This window comes from Rattus rattus, chromosome 12 (genome assembly GCF_011064425.1).
Source record: "Rattus rattus isolate New Zealand chromosome 12, Rrattus_CSIRO_v1, whole genome shotgun sequence".
NCBI lineage: Eukaryota > Metazoa > Chordata > Mammalia > Rodentia > Muridae > Rattus > Rattus rattus.
This window is the reverse complement of record NC_046165.1, coordinates 28274574-28300210: the sequence shown is the minus strand read 5'-3', so window position 1 is coordinate 28300210 and position 25637 is coordinate 28274574. Positions and strand designations below refer to the sequence as shown.

The following is a 25637-nucleotide window of genomic DNA, read 5'->3' as shown; positions in this document are numbered from 1 at the left end:
TCCCTCCCTCCCTCCCTCCCCTCAAAAGGGACTCCAGAGATTCAAGTAGCAGACACAGATTAATCCCTCCTATGGAACTGCTCCGCTGCTACTGTTCTAGCCCATGCTCATTCCCAAGCATCAGCACTCAATATTTAGAAACAGATTCTAGCTTGAACTCACAGGGCCCCCTGAAAAGCAACCCCTAAAAGTCATCTTACAGCAGCCACATATTCATAATATCCAGAAATGTCAACAAAATCCACAGGATGAAAACAAACCCAAAAAAGAAAGGACCTGATATTTAGAATGAAAATTACCTCAGAGACAGATGCCTGGTTGTTAGTGAGGCAAAATAATTAAAGAGCAAGAAAAATATGTCTTCACCAGAGCCCAGGGAACCATCTTATTCTACACTCCGAGATGCAATAGAGCCAAATCACAAGGCTAGGAATTAAATGGAGGCTGGAGGATGGCTCAGGAGCAGAGCACTGACTGCCTCCCAAAGGTCCTGAGTTGCAAACGAGCCACACATGGTGTCTCACAACCATCTGTAATGAGATCTGTGCTCTCTTCTGGGGTGTCTGAAGACAGGTACAGTGTACTTACATATAATAAATAAATCTTAAATAAAAAATTCAAATGGAGTACTACTCAACTATTAAAACAATGACTTCATGAAATTCTTAGGCAAATGGATGAAACTAGAAAATATCATCCTGGGTGAGGTAACCCAGTCACAAAGAACACACACAGTATGCACTCACTGATGACTGGATATTAGCCTAAAAGCTCAGAATACTCAAGACACAATTCACAGACCACATGAAGCTCAAGAAGAAGGAAGACCAAAACACGCTTCAGTCCTTCTTAGAAGGGAGAATAAAATATTCAAGGAGGAATACCAGGCAAACAGTGTAGCAGAGACTGAAGGAAAGGTTATTCAGAGACTTTTGCCCACCTGGGGATCCATCCAATATGTAGCCACTGAGCCTGGTATTCATTAAGGATGCCAAGAAGTACTTGCTGACAGAAGCCTGATATGGATGTCTCCTGAGAGAGACTGCTGTGAGCATTAGGTGATGAGATTAAGATGCCAGCTAACCACCAGAACACAGGGATCCCAATGGAGGAGGTAGTGAAAGGACTCAAGGAGCTGAAGGGGTTGCACCCATAGGAAGAACAATATCAACCACCAGACCCCTCAGAGCTGCAAACCAAGCATGAGGGAACTTATGGCAGTCACTTATGTAGTAGAGGCACTGTCTGGATATCAATAGGGTGGGGAAGCCCTTGGTCCTGTGAAGGTTCATTTCCTAGTGTCAGGAATGCCAGAGTGTGTTGAGGTGGGAGGGTGGCTGGGAAGGAGCATCCTCATAGAAGCAGGGTGAGAATACAAGGGAGAGGGGAAACTGGGGAAAGTGAATAACATTTGAAAATGTAAATACATAAACTATGCAATAAAAAATATAAAAAGAAAACAGGAAAAAAACCCATAATATCCAAATAAGTTAAACCAAAACAAATATTTCTTATTTTTTTCTTTTTTTTTTTTTTTTCTTTTTTTTTTCGAGCTGGGGGACCGAACCCAAGGCCTGCGCCATGAGGTGCTCTACCACTGAGCTAAACTCCCCAACCCAAACAAACATTTCGTAGTAAGATTTAAATAAAACAAAAGCAAAAGGAAATTGATACTCCAGCCAAAAGAATATTTTGCATCTTCCAAAATTTTAGCACAAACCATCTAGTATATCTGGGACTTATTATAAGAATAATCTATAAACAAATGAAAAAATAAAGTAAAAGAAACCTAGCTCAAAGTCACAGAAATTATTTTAAAAAAAATCATAGAAAAATTCCTACCCTAAAGAAAGTACAAACATCATACAGAAAAACAAAAAATAGACTAAATCAAAAAAGAAATTTTTTACATGACATATAATAGTCAAAACGCTTTGAGCAAAAAAAACCAAAACTATTCTATTGAAAACAAGAAACATACTCTTACTTAACATCATCTTTGAGTAAAAGGATAAGAATGATATTTCAAGCAAATATAGCTAAGAAAAGAAGGTCACAGGCTTATTTTAATACCTGACAAGATAGACATTGATCTCAACAAATCAGAAAAGGTAGAGAAGGATGCTGCATATTCATCAAAAGTCCAATTAAGAGAACTTTTGCAATTTTACAACATCTATGCACTTTTAAAATGGGCATCTGTAGTCACAGAAGAAAACACCACCAGAGTTTAAATCACACATCCCCTCACACACTGATAATTTGAAAGTTCAAATCAACTCAACCTAGGACATAGAGTCCAGACAAAAACAAAAGAGAGAAAATGCTGATGCTAACAGCCACGATAAACCAAACAGGTTTAATATTCAAAAAAACATTCACCCAAACACAAAAGAATGTACATTCTTCAGCAACTCATGGAATGTTCTCCAAAATTGAACAGGTGCTTGGATACAAAGCAAGTCTCAGTAGACAGAGGAAATTTGCAAAGTATGAGTAAGTCAAATATCTTTATTTGCAAAATTATGTATATATATATATATATATAAATATTCAATTACAATGCACTTACTTCTAACTTGAACTCTTTATATATCCATCTGATTAAATGGATATGTATATATATTATATGTGTTATGTATATGTATATATCATATATACATCTATATGTATTTATGTATATATATATGTGTGTATACATCTATGTATTTATGTATATATTATATATGTGTATACATATGTATTTATGTATATATTATATATGTGTGTGTACACATTGTATCGTTTATGTGTGTGTGTGTGTGTGTGTGTGTGTGTGTGTGTGTGTGAATTTAAATATCTGTTGGGATACTCCCTAAATTGATAAGCATTTCAACAAAGTACTTAGATATAAAATTAAGCTACAATATTCAAGTAGCCAATATACAATGACAAATGGACTGAACTAGAAATCAGGAAATAAACACAATAGCCTCATGTTATATAAAATATCATAGAGTAAACTCCCAAACAACTGAATCTTAGGATAAGGCTTTTGAAAACAAGAAAGGAAATGAAAGAAGAAATCAGAAGATGGGAAAATATCCCATTAATGAGATCATAAATGAATCATCAAATAATGAGAAATAGAGAGTCACTTTGACATCTCACAAGGTCTGAGTCATATGGACATGTAAAGCAAAGAGTTCAACTTAGAATTAAATAAATTATAATTGAAATTTTTTTTAACTTTATCGACTAAGATTTGCTATTTTAAAATAAAATTTAGATGGTCATAATACTAAGGCTTTTTAGAATGCAGTTTTCATTTGGTTTGATGACCATAAAAAGAAAAATTATTAGGATATGCTACTTTTTTGTTGGGAAGATTTTGAGCAAAATCTTTATCCAGTTGTTACTTATATGTAGATGGTTCTAGAATACTGACTACTCCTCCATTACTCCATGTTCTTATTACGGGGCTAAAAAGTTAACAACTGGATGCCCTTGAGAAAGGGCTATTTTCAGAGTGCCTGGATGGACAGCAAAGAAATCAAACCAACCACTTAAATAAAATTTATTGACAATAAATAATTTTATACATTAAAAAGAACCCTTAACACAAAAAAAATAAATAAATAAAATAAATTTAGATGTTGCTTTTATCATCTTTATTAAAATGGATATTTCTTATTCACATGATGTTTTCTAATATATATAAATATATGTTGATATATTAAATAATATGGCAATGCAATGATGGAAATGTATATATAACATAAGCATGGTGTTCTCACCTGCACTAACAGAACTGTACTTTAAAAGAGGCCATGCAAAGAAACTGCGGAAACAAAAATTAGGTAGATAAATTTTCAAAAGATACTTTGTTACCTGTCTTTTGCTAGACTTTTGATTAAATGTATCTTCTGAATGCCTCAAAGACATGTGTCCTTCTTTTCTAAAACCAGGTTTGCAAAAATGTCTAATAACATGCACAATATTACTAATAATTATATAAAAGAAATTTATTGCATATATCATAAAAAAGAGCGGTCCTAATACATTCTCAAAAAGCTGCATATATATATATCCATAAGATATTTCAACAGAAAAACAAAAGATATTAAAGTATGGTAAAAATACCATAACAAAATTTATCTTTTTCTATGTTATGCTCATAAAAGATGTCTCAGCATCAAGATAAAAAAAAGAAGGAGCAAACTAATAGGGACAGAGAAATACAAGAGAAAGAGAAGTGTTGACTAATATGATTCCTGAGTTAAATAATGAAACTATATACTATTTGCAAAACAACTTTGTTATAAAACATATTATTTGAAGGTATTTTGTTAGTATGACTATTTGGTAAAGCAATATTATCAGTTTTTACACTAGTGTGGTACCTCCATTTTGGAGGCTTTCCACGGAGATCTCTGGTCCAGCTAGGTGCACGGGGTTCAGCTAGGTGCACGGGTTCAGGAGAAGGAGAGAACTCAGAAGGGAGGGAAATGGCTTTCTGCCATCTCCACTTCTGGTGCTGCTCTGCCTCCATTTCAGTGGGCTGAACCCAGCAGGGGCCTGACTAGCCAGTGAGGGTACAGTGAGGCTTCCACTGGCACTTAAGGAGGAGAACACTTCCCCCAGTGGTGGTGTTACAGCTCTCCATGACAGAAGCTCTCAGGACGATGTAATGATTCTTGCACACCTTAAGCCTTCTGAACACTATTCTTAAATACTGTGTTTTTATGAGTCAGAGTCTGACATCAGGTACTTCTAATGATTTGGCCTGAGATCTTGGGAAGACCTCGACCACATATTTGGGTTCTCGTCCTGCTTCTATATGTGACTGATCTGTCTTCAGCCATGTGACTTGTGGTCACAGCCTCATCTGTGAAGGGAGGGGCTTGGGGTTTTGCCCTACATGACTGATCTGTCTCAAACCTCTCTACAGGGGGTTGTGGGAGCTGCAACCACGTGAGAGGGGTCTAATCTCCCTAGGAGACTGGGAATGCCTGCCATACATTTTAGGGTCCCTGGGGGATTGAACTAACTCGATTAGGAATCAGGGTGCCTTTCACAGACTGCCACCCAACACACCAGGAAAGCTAATTTTATCCCAAGTCATCACTGGATTTTGACCAAGCATAAAAATGCTGGGCATGATAATTCCCCTTCTAGTGAGCAGGTCTGGGATTCAATTAGAAAGTGGTTAGTGTAAGCCCATAAAATGTGTCATTACTGTAGGACTAGGCACATCATCATAGAATGTCAGCACTGTAGCATGAGAAGACTGCATTGTGCATGACCATGGGTGTCTTTTATCCTCCTGCAGCCCACATAGCACCTCCTGGCACTGTGAAAACAACCCACGACAAGAAGTTTCCTAGTTGGTTTGAGATTGATCTCTGGATACTCTGAGATCGAAGTGTGTGGTGTCAAGTGTAACCCCATCTTACCATCTAATTATTATGGAAAAACAGAAGCAATGGTAACAGCTTATGCTGTTTTAGAAACATGGACAGAATGGAGCCTTGCTTTCCAGTGGCAGCAATCAACAGAGGAAGTCTACCTGACTAAACTTTTCAGAGTAAAGCACTGAATACCAGCCCTAAATCTATATTAATGTGCTCCTCAGTCAACAGGGCTATGTAACTTTGAGAAAGAAGATGCAGATAGAATGAAGAGTGTAAGAGCTGATATGAGAAAGGAGTACTGTGAATTTCTGCATAAACATGTCTATTACAATTGTGAACTCACAGGAGTTATACTCTGCAGTAAAAAAGTTCTACACAAGAATAAGCTAGCAATAATCCTTGTTTAGATAAGGTAGTGATCTTCAGGGGCTCCACCCTATATAGAGGTAAAACCCATGGTGACGGACAGGTGCTGGGAGAAGAAGAAAATTATCATATTGAGGATAGGGGCTCAACTGGATGATTCCAGACTCAAGTACATATGGATAGCACTAACTGATTTTAGTGGGTTGTCAAGATTTAAAGACATTAACTTATGATAGCCTACAGAATGAATACCTTTTTACACTAAGGACAGTAGAACTTTAAAAATCAAAGTCCTATGTAGATACCAACCTAATCCATGCTCAAGTTGTGGTATAGGTATTGTATTCAGAAACAGGGCCTTTGGTTTCTGTTTGTTGAAAGCAACCTAAAGCTTAGGGACATAGGGTAAAATCAAATAAAGCTGGTCTGAATGATGAGACTAACAATAAAACATCACAATCAAATGACTGAATTTTCTTCTATCCTCATAGAGCAATGCCTTCTTCAGCATTTGCCAGAGACACTTCACCTGCAGTAGATAGGAATAAATGCTGGGATCCACAGCCAGACATTCAGTCGAGACTGAGGACTTGGAACACTCAAGTCCCAGCTTGAATATCTCCATCAAACCCTCCCCTGAGATCAGGACACCCACAGAAGTGGGAGCAGGAAGAGTCTATGCCTGAGGGAAGGGAGAAAATCAGGGACAAGGCCTTCTCAATAAACATGAGCAAAGGTCACAGGAACTCACAGATACCAGGTAGCCTACATATAGATGTACAAGATCTCTCTCTCTCTCTCTCTCTCTCTCTCTCTCTCGCTCTCTCTCTCTGCCTCTCTCTCTCTCTCTCTCTCTCTCTCTCTCTCTCTCTCTCTCTCTCTCTCTCTCTCTCTCTCTCTCTCTCTCTCTCTCTCTCTCCTCTCTCTCCCTCTCTCTCTCTCCCTATCTCTTAGAAGTCTGTTTGTTTTCAATGAGATAGAAAGGGAGAGGATCTGGATGGAAGATGAGTAAGAAATAATGAGGATAAGAAGGGGTAAAAGTGAAAAACGGTACACTATAAGATAAAAATATTTCATTTCAATAAAAGAAAATTGAAATGTATAGTGTTGCATAGTGTAAGTTAGTATATGAACACTAAAACTCAAATCATCTCTAAAGCAGTAGATCAAATATATACATTGAGCTAGGTGCTACTTAATTATAAAAAAACTTTCAAATATCCTAAAAAAGTCTAAAGGAGGCTTTGATGATGGAAAAGTTCATTTTCATGTTTTCTCAATTTGTAATTTTCTGCTACAATTGTATGATTTTTTAGTAAGTCATAGCTCCACCTGTAATTACAGTTATTATCATATCACATAGCTTTATATTTTTGAATATCTACTTTGATATTCAATTTATTCATACAAAAATGTGGAAAACCAAAATGAAAAATATGAACAAAGTAGTATTTATATATAAATGAGCAGAGAGGCAAAAGTTTTTATTCTTAAGAATAGTATCTTGATCTTAAATTCCCCAAATTGAGTATTTATTTTAAAGTGAAGCTTGTCAGTCAGGATTACTTATTAAGGTGAAGCTTTGTTATAAAACAAATTTTCATTTTACTGTGCACCCTGTTATAAACTCATTCTCCCTCAATCCTGCCTTTGTGCCTGCACTCAGGAGCTAATCTTTTGTGCCTCAATATAATGTATTATAATAAGTTTTTTTTTAATTTTTAGATCATGTAAGTACTTTTTATTTCCATTTAAATTTTACTTTATTTTTATTATTAATCATTCCATTTGTTTACTTCTCAAATGGTATCGACCTTCCCAGTTACCCCACCACAATCCCCCATCCCATCTGCCCTCTCCTCCCTCCCCTTTGCCTTTTATGAATGTGATCCTCCAGCTACCCACCCCCCTGCCTCCCCACCCTGGCATATACTGGGATCAAACCTCCCAGGTCCAAGGGCCTCCTCCCACTGATGTCAGGCAAGGCCACCTCTGCTACATAAGTGGCTGGAGCCATGGGTCCCTCCATGTGTACTCTCTGGTTGGTGGTCTAGTCCCTGGGAGCTCTGGGGTATGTGCTTAACACCATCATTGCCTAAAGCCTGTGATATTTGTATGATATCATCTTGAAATATAACTTGATACACATCTATAAAAGCATAGTATTATAGTCAAGTCTGACTACAAAAAATATACTAAAAGCACTATTTACGTTTCAGAAAATAGTATTCAGAAGCACTATTATACATCTTGATTTATTGAGCACTTACATAAGAAATCACCAATATAAGACTATGCTTTCAATGTGCAAACCTACTTTGACGCTAATGAGCATTAGAATTTATCCAAGAATCATGGTAATATTTTGTGTTCTGCATTAATTAAGCTATGCAGACACATTGAATGTCTATAACTTAAAATAGCCGTAGTATTTAAATATTTTTTGCATTGTAAATGTATTCTGAGACTGAATTATTAATGCTCCTGTGAATAAATAACATTTAAATATATTATAGAGGAAATTCAGATAGAATTCTTTGAAGAAATATTATTTCTTTAGCAGTGTTTACCTAAAGTTTTTCAAGGCAAAAAAATGTTTTGCAGCTACATCATAGAATAATCCCTCCAATTTTCTAGGATTTTACTACCTGAGATTTACCAGATCCTGTGAGATTATTAATTGATTGTCTCAATGTTTAAAAAAAGATTACATCATTGAGGTTCTGAGCATTTCAGTCAAACACATGTACATTTTTTAATTTCAGTATATTAGAGAATGTTCAATTGAAAACATGTTGATTACTATTCCCTTCTTTTACCATATATAGATATATACATTTATGTATGTATATATATATATATGATATATATATATGATATGTACATATATGTATATGTATGTGTACATATTCATACACATATATTTTGTAAGTAGAAGTGTGTATATGCATATATATATGCATCCATAAAGGCACAGTCTTTTTCAAAAAAACGTCACAATTTTCAACATTATCTCTTTATATTATCAAACAAATCTCATAAATTTGAATATACTTCTTTTTATAAACTATTGTCTGCCAGTATATTTTACTTTTAGTAAAATATCATGTATATTTAGGGAAAAGATTTTAAATGAAAATAACATATTTCTTTCATAATATACTGTCCTATATCCAAATATAATTATTAAAAATAGTATAGTCAGTGCTATGCATGAAGGTCTGTCTCCCCTAAGATACTATGCACTTAATTCACTGTGGCTGTGTATCAAACTTATCACTGAACTATGATACAAAACATGGTTATTTTGCCTGCAGAGGGTCTTTAAAATGAATAGGTCTCACTATGTTTAGCTCAGCCATGCCAGTCATAGTGCCAGAGTCTCAACACTGTGGACATGTACTATGTACATATGATATGATAAGTTATTACCACTGAGATTTGGGAGTTAAAATATATTACTTATCACAACTATCAAAAACCATTACTTAATATTCTTATGTTCACTCTTGTGTAGATGAAGATTCATGGGTATGAAATTAGATTTTCCTACAGTGTGTTCCATAAAATTCAATAGTTGTGTAATCTAAAAAAATATAAGCAAAGCGATATGTACCACTGTTATTAGACAAAGCCTGGGAAGACAAGGTAGGTAGGAACAGTCACTTTACCCCTGGATTTTCTGGTTCAGATTTCCCCAGGAATTGGGCAAAAAGACTAGTTACATTTCCTACATACACTAGTATTTACAGAAGAGTATATATTCAGTGTTTCTTTCCAAATGATGTTACAAAACAGAAACCCATGATCCGCTTTGATGCGTTTGAAGTAGTATAATGACTAAGACAAAGGCAAGTGGAGGAGCCATTTCTAAAAATGAATTTCAAACTTTACCGTCTGCCACAAATGGCACATCTCTGTATCAGCCATCATTTGAAAACGCCTGTGAAACGATGCAGGGTGTTCTAAGTATTTACAAGAAATGTTTTTGAGGTTTAAGCTAATAGAGGAAACAAGAAGCAAGATGGGAAAATGGAATGGACAAACTGTTCATGTGCTAGAGAAGGTGATGAGGAGGAATGAAGACAGAATGAAGGAAGATTGGAGAAGGCGTGGATGGAAGATCCATGGGAAGGTAAGGGATCAATTATGAATGTGGCTTCTGGCGTTACATTTACTCTTCTTGGGCGTACCGTGCCTTCTTGGTGGCCTTAGGGCTTACCTTTCCACATAGTCCAGGAGCCTGGAACAGTGGTTTTACAGGAGCATCGTGGCGCCACTGCATAAAGGAAACCATCCAGGTGGCCCGCCTTGACACCTCCCTCCTCTTACACATCGTTGCACACATACTCCACTTATTTGTGTGAGGATCATAATATTCATTTAACTCAAACAAGAACTCCCATCTCAGCCCCAACTAGGAATACAACCTGGAACCCACAATTAGAAAATTATTGAATATACCACTGTTAAAACTGTATTTAAAAGATTTAGAGTGGGCCAGAAATAGAAACATGTTACTTCAAAGCTAGATCCATATAACCATATGGAATTCTTTTGTTCATGTAACATACGGTATTCTATGTGAAGCTGTGGCCTGAAGTCAAGTTTTAATCCTAGATTCTATGAACATATATTTAGATTGTTTATATAAATGATTAAAGAGAATGTTACCTTTCTTTGAATAAAGGACGAGGAAATATATTTAAAAGATATTTTAAAATGTAGACCATATCATAGGAAAGCATGACTGTGGTTAGATGACTGTGATTATTTTTATTTGGAATCAATAATCTTTACATAGATACTGCATTGCACTGTCACAGTTTAGAAGACTGAACAATAGAATACTCTGATTCAGGGTCGTCTATAGCAATACCTTTCTTATTGTGTATGCTGTAGTTTAAACCTCTTCACAGTAAATTCTTGATACTGGCTTGAATGAGTAATTCTAAAACTTATATAATTTTTCGTTAAATTGACTTGACAGGACTATAATAGAACCTTCAAAATAACTTGATTGTCCACGACTGAGATTAAATGATTGAAAAATACATTCTCTAAACCTTAAACATCCTCATTCTTCATGAAAACTTTGAGTGTGTGTGTGTGTGTGTGTGTATTATGCATGTGTATGCTTATATTATATAAGCAATATTAAAAAAATTCTTTAATTCTTCTGATACATTATAGAAGGACAGACCAGACACAGAGGCTGTGTTCTAGAAGCCTCTGTGGTACAACTCAGAATCAGGGTCATTAAAAAGATTGCATGTATGTGGGATTATATTTGCATTTTAAAGTAATCATCAAAAAGTGTCTCACCAACAAATGACATTTACACACAGGAAAAAGATCCAGCGGTGATTGAACAAGAAGCTGTGAACTTATGAAAGAGGGCGGTTCTGAGACCGACTTATTGTTGTACAGAGCTTTAAGACAGCAGAATTCAGGAATAGCAGAGCAGTGGAAAATTGAGGGCTGCTCTAACCTTTGGAGTTAATCAGGGTGAATAGTAGCTTCAGGGCATGGAAGCTGTTACTTCTGATAAAGACACAGACAATTCCCACAGTACAAACATCAAGTAAAGAAAGGTATGTATTTATTTATTTCAATATTCTGTTGTCAGATTGATCCTTAACTCATGAATATCCTTCAAACTCCTTATAGACTTAATTCTCTGTTCTCCAGCTTCAAATAAATGCATAGAAAAAAATGGAGTTGGAGGCGTCAGGTTTTCAACTTCATGCTCCAGCATTCTTTAATAATTCTGCAATATGGTGCTAAAAGCTGATCTGAAATCATGGCTACATCTTAAAAAAAGCCACTTCTGTTTCTCACGCAGCATGACAGGATATATTCTAAAAGATTGTCCTGAGTGTTCTCACTGTGACTGTCATGCTGCCTGTTTGATACTCAGAAGCAGTCTGCTGACTCTGTCATAAAAATGATGAAATTAAGCAGTAAGGGCATTATAAGTGACAAGCATTGAACAATTTAGCTTGCAAAATCAACCTAGTAAAAATAATCATTCAGATTTTTTATCATCTTAACACTTCATGAAATCTGAACTCATTTAGCCCATTTCATTTAAGTTGAACATCTAACTCAAAAAGACGATGTTGCTATACTTCTGAAGTAATGCTAAAAATGCAGCTGTACTTTTTAGAAATGCTGCATAGCTACCTACACGTAAGTGTGGATACAAGCAGTGTCCCTAGTTAACACACTTTTCCTAATGTTTCAAATCCAGATCTTTAAGGATTAAGTTTCTCTACTTATTCATACGCTTGAATAAACTCAGTACATTCACCAGATATCTAAATTTGGTTTTGTAAATCTTCATAAATTATAATATAAAAAAACATTGTTAAATACTGTGTCTGTTTTATTTTAGTTTTAGTTTTTGAAAACAATAAATGGCATATGTAAGAACCTACCATAATCTATAATCTGCAAAGGAAGAAAATGGCACTGTGCATAGTACTAAACAAGGACACCTCACTGAGCATCAGGCGTCTACAAGAATGACAGGGTTAGAAATAGCAAATTAGATTAAAACCCCCCAGAGAATAAGACTGCATTAGTACACACACACACACACACACACACACACACACACACACACACACACAGTGAGAGACAGAGACTGAGACAGAGGGACAGAGACAGACAGAGACAGAGGACATACAGAGATACACAGAGAGATACAGAGAGAGAATAAAAGCACAGGGGTGATGAACTCTAGGGGGAGGAGAAAGGGGGGAGCGACATCATGGAAATAAAATAAGTAAAAATAATTTTCAAAAAGAAAATAACTGTTACCAATCATGCAAAAATGTCTAAAATAAAGAAGAAAAGACTTTCCAACTTCATTTAAGAGTTAATCAATCAAACCAGTGTACACAAAACAAACAAACAAACAAACAAGAGTCCATCAGCCAACTGTAATACAAAAGCCAGCAAAAGACACAACGATTTGATAAATTAGAGGCTCTATCTCTAAGGATATATATTTCAATGTTTAGGAAAACAGTAGCTAACTGAATTCAGCATCACATTGAATGGGCCAGAGAGTCTATATAAAAACCATCAATCACTGTTATGCATATACAACATTTTACATTATCAGGGATAAAAGTTATATGTACATACATTAAATAAAAGCATTGGACCAAGATTCATAAGTCTTTTCGCCTGAAACTTTTTCCAATAATTGGGTTATAAATTAAAATGATTAAATTATTACAGCATATATTAATTCAAATATGAAAAGTGAAAAATATGTGTAGAAGAAATGAGTGATTTACAAATATTTTACATTTTGTTGCAGAAACATAGGAAAATATTAAAATTAAACAGTATTTGAGTATTTTGAGTAACTACTGTATATTCACACTTTTTTGTTATAGTATATTATTTTAAAGATTTATTATGTCCTGTTCTGCCTGCCAAATATGCCTGGTTGCCCAAGAGGGGCCAGATCTCATTACGGGTGGTTTAATAGCCACCGTGGGCTGGGAATTACTCTGGACCTCTGAAGTCAGTGCTCTCAATCTCTGAGCCATTTCTTCAGCCTGAGTTATTGCATATTTTTTTTAAAAAAATCTACATGGAAATATGTCTCTGAAAAGTTCAGATTATGTAATTAACTTCTTTGGTATAGTTACTTATGCTTTAAATCTAGTAACACATGGTATACACATTAAAGAAATGTGTTTAATATCTGAATGAAACCTTATTTATAGACATTCATGTAAATACTTAGTAGATATGCTATTTATCAGCTTATAATTTATTTGCATAATTCCATGCTTTTAAATGAAATGTTATATTTTGTATTATACTGTTTTGTTATTTATATTATACTATTTATTACATATTATTTTATTAAACAGAATAAAAGACAAATAGTATGATTTAACAACATAAAATTAACTCCAAATATTAGAAAAAATTATAGCAGGAAATAGACTACACTTAACACAAAAGACTTCTGGAAAAAAGCCTGTTGTATTCGGACTCATTCAAAGATTAAAAATATCTTTATTTATTATTCCATTAATGCTTTATGAAAACTATAATCTGTATTTTCACATCAGAAAGGAAAATTTAAATGAGCATCTTGTGATCATACCTAGTTAATTAAATTTACCTATCATCTCCTTATTTCTAAACAAACATTAAATGACCAAGAACTAAGATATAAAAGTAAACAAGAAAATTTATTACATTTAGCCCTAAAACGGTAATAACCAAAGTATAGAAACCACATATTTTGAGCTGACAGAATAACACTATCCTGTGCACAGGCTCCCCTGAATGATTAACAGTGTGCATCAACTCAGAAGCCCTTTACAATCTAGTGAATCGCAGGGTAGGCTCTCTGCTTTCTTTCCCTAGGAGGAAAAAAATAGATGTTGGGACTCTGAGGAGTAAAGAGATTCTAACGCTGAGGTAAGTGGGTCAACAACACAGGAAGCGACAATGGAAAGTCTCACAGCACGAAAGGAAACCTGAAGATTTCCTGTCAGCATTGAAAGCTGAGTAAAATCTGTAGGATGAAGAATCGCGCGGGCAGCATTCCACAGGAGGAAAGCATTATGTGCAGATGTAGGTGATGAAGCCAAACAGCAGGTGATGTAGACGATGGGGCAGAGGCTTGGGAGAGATAGCACGGAGTGATGGAACTGGTAGGACAGAAAAAGACAGATGAAGTGTGAAGAGTTTTTGTGGGGTGACGATCTGGAGCTGAGATGACATTCTGCACCCCTCAATAAAAGACCTCCAGAATAACAACCTTAGGCATCATCCTGGTAGAGTTGGCGTGAGATACAGACATATACTTAATTTTAGTAAAGTTCTATACTTTGCTGAGAATAGCAAGAATATGAATCTTCCCCATTATATTATATTTTCTATGTTTAATTAGCATAAAGATGATTTTACATAATATTTTAGAAGCAAGTCTCTCGCCTTCCTATCTAGTTAATGTGCTCCTATTATAGAAAGTGCTGCTGATTTTATACTCTATCATACATGCTATACAACTCTGGGTCATAAGTCCTGTGTTGTCAGGATATAAGTTTTTGAATGTTTAGAGTTGTATTTTTTATATTGAAATAGGTGCATTTATTTAATCTTCAGTTTTAAGTACAGTTTTGGTCTCGGTATGTCCATAAAACTGAAACTGATTTCAAAAGTAATCCTGATCTAGCCTTCTGTGCTGGCATTACAGCTGCCAACAAAAAGCCACGTTCTGATTTTCTCTTAGATACATCAGTTCTTGTGGGGTGATGTCTTTATCTTGGGAAAGGCAGTTACAGGATAGAACAAGGCCTGTCATTGGTCAGAAGGAAGGAGAGGTGGGAGAAAAGTTTTAGAAAGGGAAGAAGGAGCAGGGAGAAAGAGAAAGTTAGCTGGGAGAACATGGCGGCAGATGTTAAGGTTCTTCTCTGCTCATAGATACAAGTTGTTATGAATATGTTTAAGGGATGGGTGTGTACAGGACTGTGCTGTCTAGATGGACACATTATATCTGATAAATTGGATCAGAGGTTATTGTTTGGTGTGTTCTTTCATGTGGTTACTTTATTTCTAGAGAAGGTGCGTTGACAGGATGCATCAAGCCCACCACAGAATTGGGATGTGTGAGCCTGGCGTGGTAACAACCAGCCAAGGGAACTGCGAGGGAAGCAAAGCAGTGTGGCAAGGTGCAGTGCTAGAACAGTTCCCTGACTACCCGGGTTAGAGAGTATCATGGCGGCCAGCGTGGAGCTGCTGAGATAAATTAGCCCTAGTTCCTATGGCCACCCAGCCAGATATAGACTGCGTGAGTGTGCACAGGAACCGTTTGAACTGTATTATTATTATTATTATTATTATTATTATTATTATTATTATTAATTTAGGGTTTTTTTCCATCTTTATTAACTTGAGTATTTCTTATTTACATTTCGATTGTTATTCCCTTTCCCGGTTTCCGGGCCAACATCCCCCTAACCCTTCTCCCTCCCCAACTCTATGGGTGTTTCCCTCCCCATCCTCCCCCCATTACCGCCCTCCCCCCAACAATCACGCCGGTTGTGGTGGTACACGCCGGTAGGATTTGCTGAAGGAGGCAGAGGCAGGAGGATCACGAGTTAGAGGCCAGCCTGAGCTACATATTTAGTTATATTTAATTGACCGCAACAAGTTCTCTGCTGAAATGGTGATATTTAAGCCTTTTTTGACAGGTTATAGGAGCTTACAGAAACCCAATATCCAGGGATTTTACAGACAAACACTGTTAGTTAAAACAAGATATATTGTTAAGTTTCTTGTTCAGAGTCATTCATTTCCTAATGATGATGGAAAAAGACTGAGGTAAGAACTCATAGGTTCTGAGCTTGCTTCATGCCTGAGAGGTCCTGATAGTAGAACATGTTAATCTTATGAAGGGAGCTTCAAGTGACCTTTTAAAACTTATTCTTGAAGGAAACCTATACTTTCACTTAAGAAAAAAAAAAGATGTGTTATCTGCCCCAGTGAAACTTTCTTACATGATTCTTGCCTTATTATGAAAATCTGAGAGGCATATAAAGCATCGTTACTTCACTGAAAAAACATCTACTCACACTTCATCTCCACGGAGCATTGGCTTCTGCTCTAAGTTAGCCTGGTGGAAGGAGGGGCAGAACGGAAGAAGGTGGAGCCTAACCTGGCGTTAGAATTATTCTGTGTTGTGTAACACACGACTGTCTTGCACTTACAAGAGTGTAAGCACGCGAAAATCATAACTTGTAGGATTCTGGAAGACACTCATTATTTCATGTGTTCTTATCCATGACTGGGTTTTTATCGTCATAGGAAAGCAAGTAATTGGCTCACCCATGCATGGTGACACAATTTTTACAATAGGGAACCCTGATACTAAAGAGCACAAGATAAGAAAACTAGTACATTGTGGTGAGGAAAGGTTTTTGCAGTGTCCCTACCAATTTATACAATTCTTGATCTCAGTGTCCAAGAAAGTCATGCGTCTGTGCTATGCCCACCCCCCTTTTTAACCTCATGTAGAGGGGCTATTTCTACCTTTCTTAACATAAAATCAGTGATTTACCACCAGGAATTCACTAAGTCCACATTTTTGTCATTGAAATGTAACTGGGGGTGGGGATGGGATTGGGGACATCCTCATGGAGACTGGGAGTAGTGGGGGAAGTGAGGGATGTGGAACAGTTGGAGGGTTGACTAGGAGGGGGATCGAATCTGTTCTGTAGAAAAGAAAAAATTAGAAATGTAACTTTCTTAGTAATCTGTATCCTATATGCAGTTCTTTACCATTTTTCTAGTTAAAATAAAAGTATAAAAATATATTTATAGTAAAAATTTCAAAGTTTGGCCAAGTAGATATTGTGTGTGTGTGTGTGTGTGTGTATACATATCTATACATAGACACACATAAATGCACATGTGCACACACACACACACACACACACACACACAAATCATATTTTCTTCCTTTAACACAACATTCACATTGCCTGTCCTGTAAGTAATAATTATTAGAATGACAACTTGTCCGCTAAAGACTCTAAAACAGATTTAGTAATAGTTTAGTACTTTGTTTCTTAATAAATGGGAAAATCCTTTAATCTGATTCCCAGACAATCTGGAGATAGCAGGGCGGAATGTTCCTGCTTCTGCTCAGTGAACCTCTTCAGATGCGCTGCTTATTTCTGGATTTCACTAAGCTTCCAGGCAGGTGGATGACTCTTTTCATTTCTGCCTACTTAGAAATCTTGGCACCAGATATAAAGCCCGCCTTAGACTTGCTGTGCCCATAACAACATGACTGAAATACAAGGTTGCACACTGCAGCCTGACAGAGCTCACGTAACTATTTATTATACTGTGCTCTTTTTATAACCTTGTAGTTTAAATACACAAAATAGCTTAGATATATTCACTAAATTTTGAAACATCAGTAGAACTGAATGTCAAATTTTGTACATGGATACTTCAAGCCTAACTCACTGACACTACCTTGTCAGCCCTTCTAGAGGAATAGTATCACGTTATGTATAAAAACAGATTTGTTAGAAAGACAATTAGCTATCACAGCAACAGAAACACTAAGGTAAGTATTAAATATTTTTATACATGCAGACACAAAATTTTATTTTTATTTTAGTGTAAGTTTCCCTTCCCTCAAAGCTTATAAATAAAAATTAAATCTATTACCATATTAGATCAATACAAATATTATATTATATAGACATGAATAATGTATTTTCCACCTTAGTTCTGTACATTTAATATATGAACAACCATTTAACATGTAAATATTCAAAAACACAAACCAATGTGAATAAACTGAATCATTTCTAACAGAATTAAACATTATCACACACTTAGAGCATTCTTGAATTTAGTATAATCACACTGCTATAGTCATTGGAAAGTGTTTCAATTTAAACATCTCACATCATTTAAATGAGAAGCAAAATATTTACTTACATGTTAAATCTTAAGGATGATATTGTGCTGTGTATTTGAAAATATGTGGTTCATATTTATTTTATACATTCACAAATTTCAAAGACAAAACCATCAAAAAGAACCAATAAAGGGAAATATGAAAATGATGCATATGAAAATACTTCCAAACTAAAAACAATACCTAACATAATATTTTAATGTGTTTCTACAGGTGTGTCTCTCTTTATATATGTGTTTATCCATCTGAAAATTACTTTATACACATAAAACTATCTGAATGTCATTATCAAAATGATACTTATAAAAATACTTCTTCCAAACTAAAATATAGTACTTAATATAATATTTTGGTATAATTTCTATATGTGTATCTATCTATCTGAAAATCACTATATACACAAACTATCTGAATGTCATTAAGAATATTAATTTAGTGTAATGTAAACCTGCCTATAATAACTGAAACATCATCAAAATGCAAGCCTGGAATACAAACAGTAGTACAAGTTTACAAACAGTAGTACAGTAGTTTCAATTCACAAAATTGTGCTCAGCTTTTCAGCAAGAGACTGAAATAGTTGCCACAATTTTCATTCCCAGATACACCACTTTAAGTAACTAATATCAAAAATATCTTCATAAGAACACTGGAAAGCAGGTGAGATAGTTCACCCCAGTAGAACAATAAAATAAAATAAAATGAAAAAAGGTGGTGGTTATAAAGGACAGACATATTTTTCTGTGCCATTCATCCTTATAAATACAGATATTATTGCATGCAGAATTATATTTCAGTGAGTAATGAAGATGCTATGCTGGAGGCTTTATCTCAGGTCAAGTCTAGGTCTGCACAAAAATTTTGGAGAAAGACATAGCCCACAACATCCCAGTCCCTATGTATGTATGCATGAGTCTGTGGCATTGATTCCTGTCATGTTAGATCATAAAAGTTCTTGTTCAGTAAGATGTCTGCAGTTTTCCATCTTCCCATACCACTAGGCAAATCACAGAGATAATCAAACGCAGAGAGTGGAATGTTGGAAGAACCATGAGATATTTTGAGAGCAGCAGTAGTCAGTATGCATAAATACAATGATATTTAAAATAATTACTTCATTAAAAACTCACCAAGTTCTATCTGCAGATAATTTTTTATATAAGCAATTATTTCAACAACTTTTGTGTAAGAAGTAGCTTATTGAATGGGTATGGAGAGAGTGGACATCCTTCTTATTCCTGCTTTTAGTGGATATGTTTTGCCTTTCTCTCAGTGGCTGTGGGCTTGCTATTTTGACATATGTTTCCTCTATTTCTACTCTCTCCCAGACTTTTATCATCAAGGATATTGTCAAATACATTTTCTGCACCTAATTGGATGATAATGTGAATTTCGTCTGTCAGTTTTTTCATGTGATGGATTACATTTATTGAGTTTTATGTCTTGAACCATCCCTGTTTCTCTATGTTGAAGCCAAATTGATAAAGATAAAATAGCTTGTTTTGTGGTTTCTTGAATTCTGTTTCCAGGTTTTACTGAGAATATTTCCTTCCATACTCATTGAACATGAAGAAATCGAGCTGGTACCCAAGTGCACGATTGACCTTACTGCTTTGCTCATGTGGGAAGACAGTTTTCAGGCTCTCAGAGGAGAAAGGTAATCAACGATGTCACTCAGCCACAAAAACTGTGACTTTCAAAAGCTACCTCCTTGACAGATTTACGGGTTCAATACTAGTACAAATGTTATGGGACTAGCAAACAACATTTGACTGGACTTGATGCCTACTCCATACGATGAGGTCACACTCAGCATTGTTATGTGGTCAACAGCCTAGGACGAGATACCTTACGGAGAAAATTATTATTATTATTATTATTATTATTATTATTATTATCATTATCATCATCATCATCATCATCATCATCATTATCATTGTTGTTGTTGTTAAAATTATTATTGCACTATTATTTTATTAAAGGAAGAAAAATCAAAAGATACATAACCCCCAGTACTATACCCATGAATACATCATGAAATCTCTTTTTTCAGTAAGTAGAAATTAACACGGAGAACTACAACTGGATAGCGTGCAGAGAACTGAGTGCTTTCAGAATACTCAGTCCTGAATGGGATAACTTAGTTTGGGCATTTATACAAAAGATGAAGCCAAGAGATTATAAGAGCCAAAGGTTGTAGATGACTCTTAGAAAGCAGTGTCTTCCACAACAATAGGGCTGAAACACACATGAACCCACAGAAACTGAAAGCATTCACAAGACCTGAGGTTCAAACCCAACAAAATCCCAGCAGTGAAAAGAGGACGTGGATGCAAAGCTTCACTTCTAATCAAGAAGCTACATACAACTGATATGGAGCTGGAAACAGAAAATCAGATTTTTTTCGAAAGGTGTGACATTGAGTATATAAAATTATCCTATGCCTACACAAAATGAATTCCATGTCTTTTGTTTTATTTCTGTGGAATACATTTGTTGTTTTGGAATTTGTTATCTTACTAGTTACTTGTTTCATGTTTGTTTTTACTTTGATTTTCACTCTCTGTGTGTGTGTGTGTGAGAGAGAGAGAGAGAGAGAGAGAGACAGAGACAGAGACACAGAGAGAGAGAGAGAGAGAGAGAGAGAGAGAGAGAGAGAGAGAGAGAATTGGGGAAAAAGAGGACCAATATAATACATAGCAAGGTAGGAAAGTTCTGAGATGAGTTAGAAAAATGGGAAAACATAAACAAAATATATTGTATGAAATTTTTGTACAAAATACTGCTAATTTTGGGAATTTGTAATTAAGCGTGATAGGAGGTACCTGAAAAGTAGAAGAACCAGTACAGTCATATAGAAAAATCACATGAACCTTAAATCTTAATTTTTGAAGGCTACTTAAATATTTTACTCAAAGTATAGAAATAATATCATAACATATGTATTTAATAATTCTTAGATTAGGGATTAATACAGAATATTTTCTATGGTTTACATATATGCCATTGTTTAAAGATTCTTCTTAAATATTGCCATACATTTTTTTCTTAACCCATAAGAACATCGCAGGAATATCTACTCACTTGCCATTCAGCGCTGCCACTCCCACAGTGCTCCGGGCAATGGACATACTGGCTACATATGTCCACTGCTGGCTCTGTGGATCCCACCTCTCCACTGTGTTCAGATAGCTCCAGCCATCATGGCCTCCCACTGCATAAATAGGCCCTTCGAGCACAGTTACTCCTAAAACATAGAGAAAACAGAAAAGAATGGGCATGGAGTTAACAATATCTCATTGTACGCTGAAAAGAATGCTATGAAGTGCATACCGTGTCCTTATGTTAAAAAATATAACTGTAAAACATTACTTTTGTATTTTAGGGATGTTCTTTCTTAGTTTTTAATTGGAAATAAGTTTTTTATGCTACATATTCTGACGATGATTTCCCTGCTCCCAGTTCTTCTAGATCCTCCCCACTTCCCCAACCACTATACTACAGCCTCTCTGTCTCTGTCTCTGTCTCTCTCTGTCTCTCTATCTCTCTGTTTATCTGTCTCTCTCTCCTCTTCTCTTCTCTTCTCTTTTCCTTTTATCTGTCTGGAAAACAAACGATTGGGCAAACAAACTAGAGTTTTTATAGCCTAGTAAAGGGAAAGAACAAGAAACACAAAACCAAAATCTGTAAAACAAATACTGCTGTTAATAACGTCAAATTTATACACACAGACACACATACAGAGACTGTGAAACCTCAGAACAGTCAGCCTGAAATAGAATTTCTCAGTCAAATCTTTGCCATCAGGGATTAGAGAACCATGGGGATGATGCAGAACAAGTGTAAGAGCTAGAGGGAGTGGAGGACAGCAAATATCAAGGCCATTCAAACCAATGTGACGCATACACAGTGAACTGACAGAGGCTTAGGACACATGGATAAGACATGCATCAATGCGTGCCCTCTCTCTGTACACATTTGTTTCCTGTTCAGTGTTTTATGGGATTCCTGAGTGTGCGAACCAGTGGGTCTCTGTTACTTGTGCCTTCTATTGGGTTCTTTTTCTCCAGTTGGTGACAGTTTTTGTTTTATCTCATTGTATTATATTTTTGTTTAATAAAAAGAAGAAAATATAGCTCATTAATGTTCAAAAACTCCTCAACTGTCAAAAAGGAAAGCACATTTCCTTAGAATCTTTAAAAAAACCAAGTTTCATAGCACTAAACTATGGATTTTCTAGATTTAAACTACCCTGTTAATAAATTGTCACTAATTTTAGTGCTTTATATATGTGTACTTTGAGCATTAGAGAAATTAAAATCTAGCAAGTAGGATTAATATCAATCACTGAGTTTCAGACCAGTCTAAGTTACATAGGGGGACTCTTTTTTAATGAGAGAGAGAGAGAAAGAGAGAGAGAGAGAGAGAGAGAGAGAGAGAGAGAGAGAGAGAGAGACTGAGAAACATATACACAGGCTACAATAATTAAATGCAGCATGAATTATCTATTAAAAGAATGGTTGCGTTAAAGTGAAAATAACATGTAAATTGACATGTTACTTTTTTTCTTAAGGTATGTGCTGATATTTGATATCTGATATTTATACTAGTGGCCTTATTTTTCTGTTTAGGACTGATTTGGGTATTTGAGGCTTTAATATGAGGTTTCTACATGGAACTTGGGATGTTATTTTATATTTCTATAGAGAATGTGATTCAAATTTTGAAGAGAATTGCTTTAAAAGTATAGACCATTTTTGGTAATACAGCAATTTCTATAATATTCTTCCAATCACTGAACATAGAGTTTGGTCTTTTGTTGCCTCTGAGTTTTTCAGTATCTTAAAATTTTCATTATAAAAATCTTTCAAGGCTTTGATTAGTTTTTTGACAACAACTAAGAGAATAAGTAGGTTAATAAAATAATACAAATTCATTAGAAATATTAAATATCCATTAATATCTTTTCTATAAAATCAAACTGCTGCCAAGGGTCCTGAAGCCTCACCATGCTCATTTGACTCATGAAGTTACAACTAAGAGACATAACTGTGAAGGAACATTTAACGATGTACATATACTAGAATATAATTTTATTTAAAATTTGAAATAGCTTATAAATAATTAAGATTGAGATAGAATATAATAAATTATATAAAATAGTAAACATAACTATAACTTTTAAAATTAGATAGGCCATTAACTCTTTCAACACAGCTATTCATTAATTTCCTCTTAAAATACTAAGCTGTTCATTTCTGTCATCTTGATATATGTTTACATTTTAGGAAATTTCTATTGTATTAGGACCTTGCTAATTCTCAAAGGCCCTTAATCTTTGCTGTGTCTCAGATATCTCCTTCCTCATTTCTTTTCCCTTTCCCTTCTGCACTGGGTCCTTTCCTAGTGGAGGTCTCCATCAAATCACTCTGTCTCCGAGCTCAGAGAACCCATCAGAAGAGGATGCAGAAATAGTGTCTTTATTTACATACCATAGCCTCCAGTTAGTGTTTTAATCTGACCCCTGAGCATGTGAATGAGAGAGAGTGTGTGTCTGCTTTGTATCTGTTTCGTGTACCTTTCTTTGGGGCCATGTTCCTTCTCTTTATTTATTTTTCCCCGATCCCAATGTGTTAGTCTTTGTTTTATATTATTATATTTTGTCTTATATTTTCCCTTAGGATCCTCTTTGTCTTCTAATGAGAGGTGCAGAAAGATGTATCTGAATGGAAAGGGAAGGTAGGGTGGGGAGGAACTGGGGAGTACAGGAAGGGAACAGTAATCAGAATCAATGCAGAAAGCTAATCTATTTCTCAATAAAAGGACCAATCCTCCCAAATTAAAATGTATCAATGGCTGTATTTTATAAATATATAAATATATACAAAGCACAATACTTATATAATGAGGAATTCAAGATAAAGACATCTTGAGAGGGTGTAGGAGCACAAGTGACTAATTGGCAGCAGGAGGACTATGAGATGTAAATAGGGTACTCATTTATGAAAACTTCAGAAATAAAAAACAAAATTAAAAATATTTATTAGCCATATGTTTGTTCCACTAATATATAACTCCACACTGGAAAGAAGAATGGGCAAAAGAGGAAACGCAGACATTGCATATATTGTAGTTGGGCACTTGTGTATTACTATGACGCTAAAGAACAGAGTAAATGGAAAAGGGCGATCTCTAATATGGAATGCTAGTTTGTACTGCTGCTGCCTGATCTTTAGTCTCAGCTTATTTTTTACCACCCGTCTAATATTGGGAATATACTAGAATTCATTGTCATGGCTAATCCTCAATGACAATAAATTTTATATGACTCTATAAAAATTTGGATGGAGGTCACATAAAATATATAAAAACACATGGCAACAATAAGCAATAAAATATTTATAAACAGTCCATGTAGTGGGTATTAGGAATGCCAAAACAGGTTTCAGTAGAGTGACAAAAAAAAATGACAAATAATCTACATCCTTAAAACTTGACTCCTTAATGCAATGTCTCCTTCCTAAAATTAAATCATTGATTGTATGTCTTTAAATAATAATGTTTGCAAAAACCCATAATTACTAGAAAAATATTTATACTTTTGTGCATGCCTTTATTCTAATATGTGGATATTCTTTAGCTGTCACTGTATTTAAGACTCTGGTTGCCTTTACAATATGTTTATTTATTGCAGCTGTCCTGGGATTCCTATGCAAAAAGATCTAGTAAATTCGGAGAAAGTAAGTGAATCAGAATATATTCAAAATCAAGATAAACATTTCAATTTTCCTTGTATTTTCCAGAAATATCTTTATAAATATAGAAATTATATTCAATACTAACTGTTAAAAATACTAAACATCTAATTGAAAAGAAATACATATAATCATTGGATTTCAACTGACTATAATGTAAAATGATGCTTAAAAGTTTTTAAATTAATAAACAAGGAATGTTTTAAAAAAATGGGTTGTTGTTGATCACCTATAAAAAGAAACAATAATACATTACTATACTATATAATATAATTTATTCTTTCCTTCAATTGAGAATATTGGCCTTATCGAGGTTGCACAAAACCTATGAAAACCAGCTAGTGTCCATCTGCTAGAGGATATTTAATATGTTTATAAGAATTTGGTCTTCACAAAGAGCTGGCTTAAGTTTTCAGGTGATTGTTAAGCCAGTGAAGACTAAGAATTCCACACTTGTGGAAAATAAACATTGATGGGAAGATTCCCATGTTCTGATATCCTTCTGGGAATGTTTTTCTTTTGTGTTCTTTAGTCTTTATATATTGATGCACAGGTGAAAGTTGTCACAGGCATAAAGAAGAAAGTTAATGCTGAACTTTATCCAAAGATAACTTTAACTCTTCAAATTAGTTCCTATTCATG

General features: G+C 35.1%; 1 protein-coding gene across 1 annotated transcript in view; it reads right to left on the bottom strand.

Moving 5' to 3' along the window:
* Klhl1 (kelch like family member 1) overlaps nt 1–25637 on the bottom strand; it is a 477093-nt gene that overhangs the window by 103671 nt on the left and 347785 nt on the right. The window contains exon 8 of the mRNA XM_032917698.1: nt 21325–21487. Coding sequence (XP_032773589.1) covers nt 21325–21487 — 163 coding nt within the window. The remainder of the gene's footprint in view (nt 1–21324; nt 21488–25637) is intronic.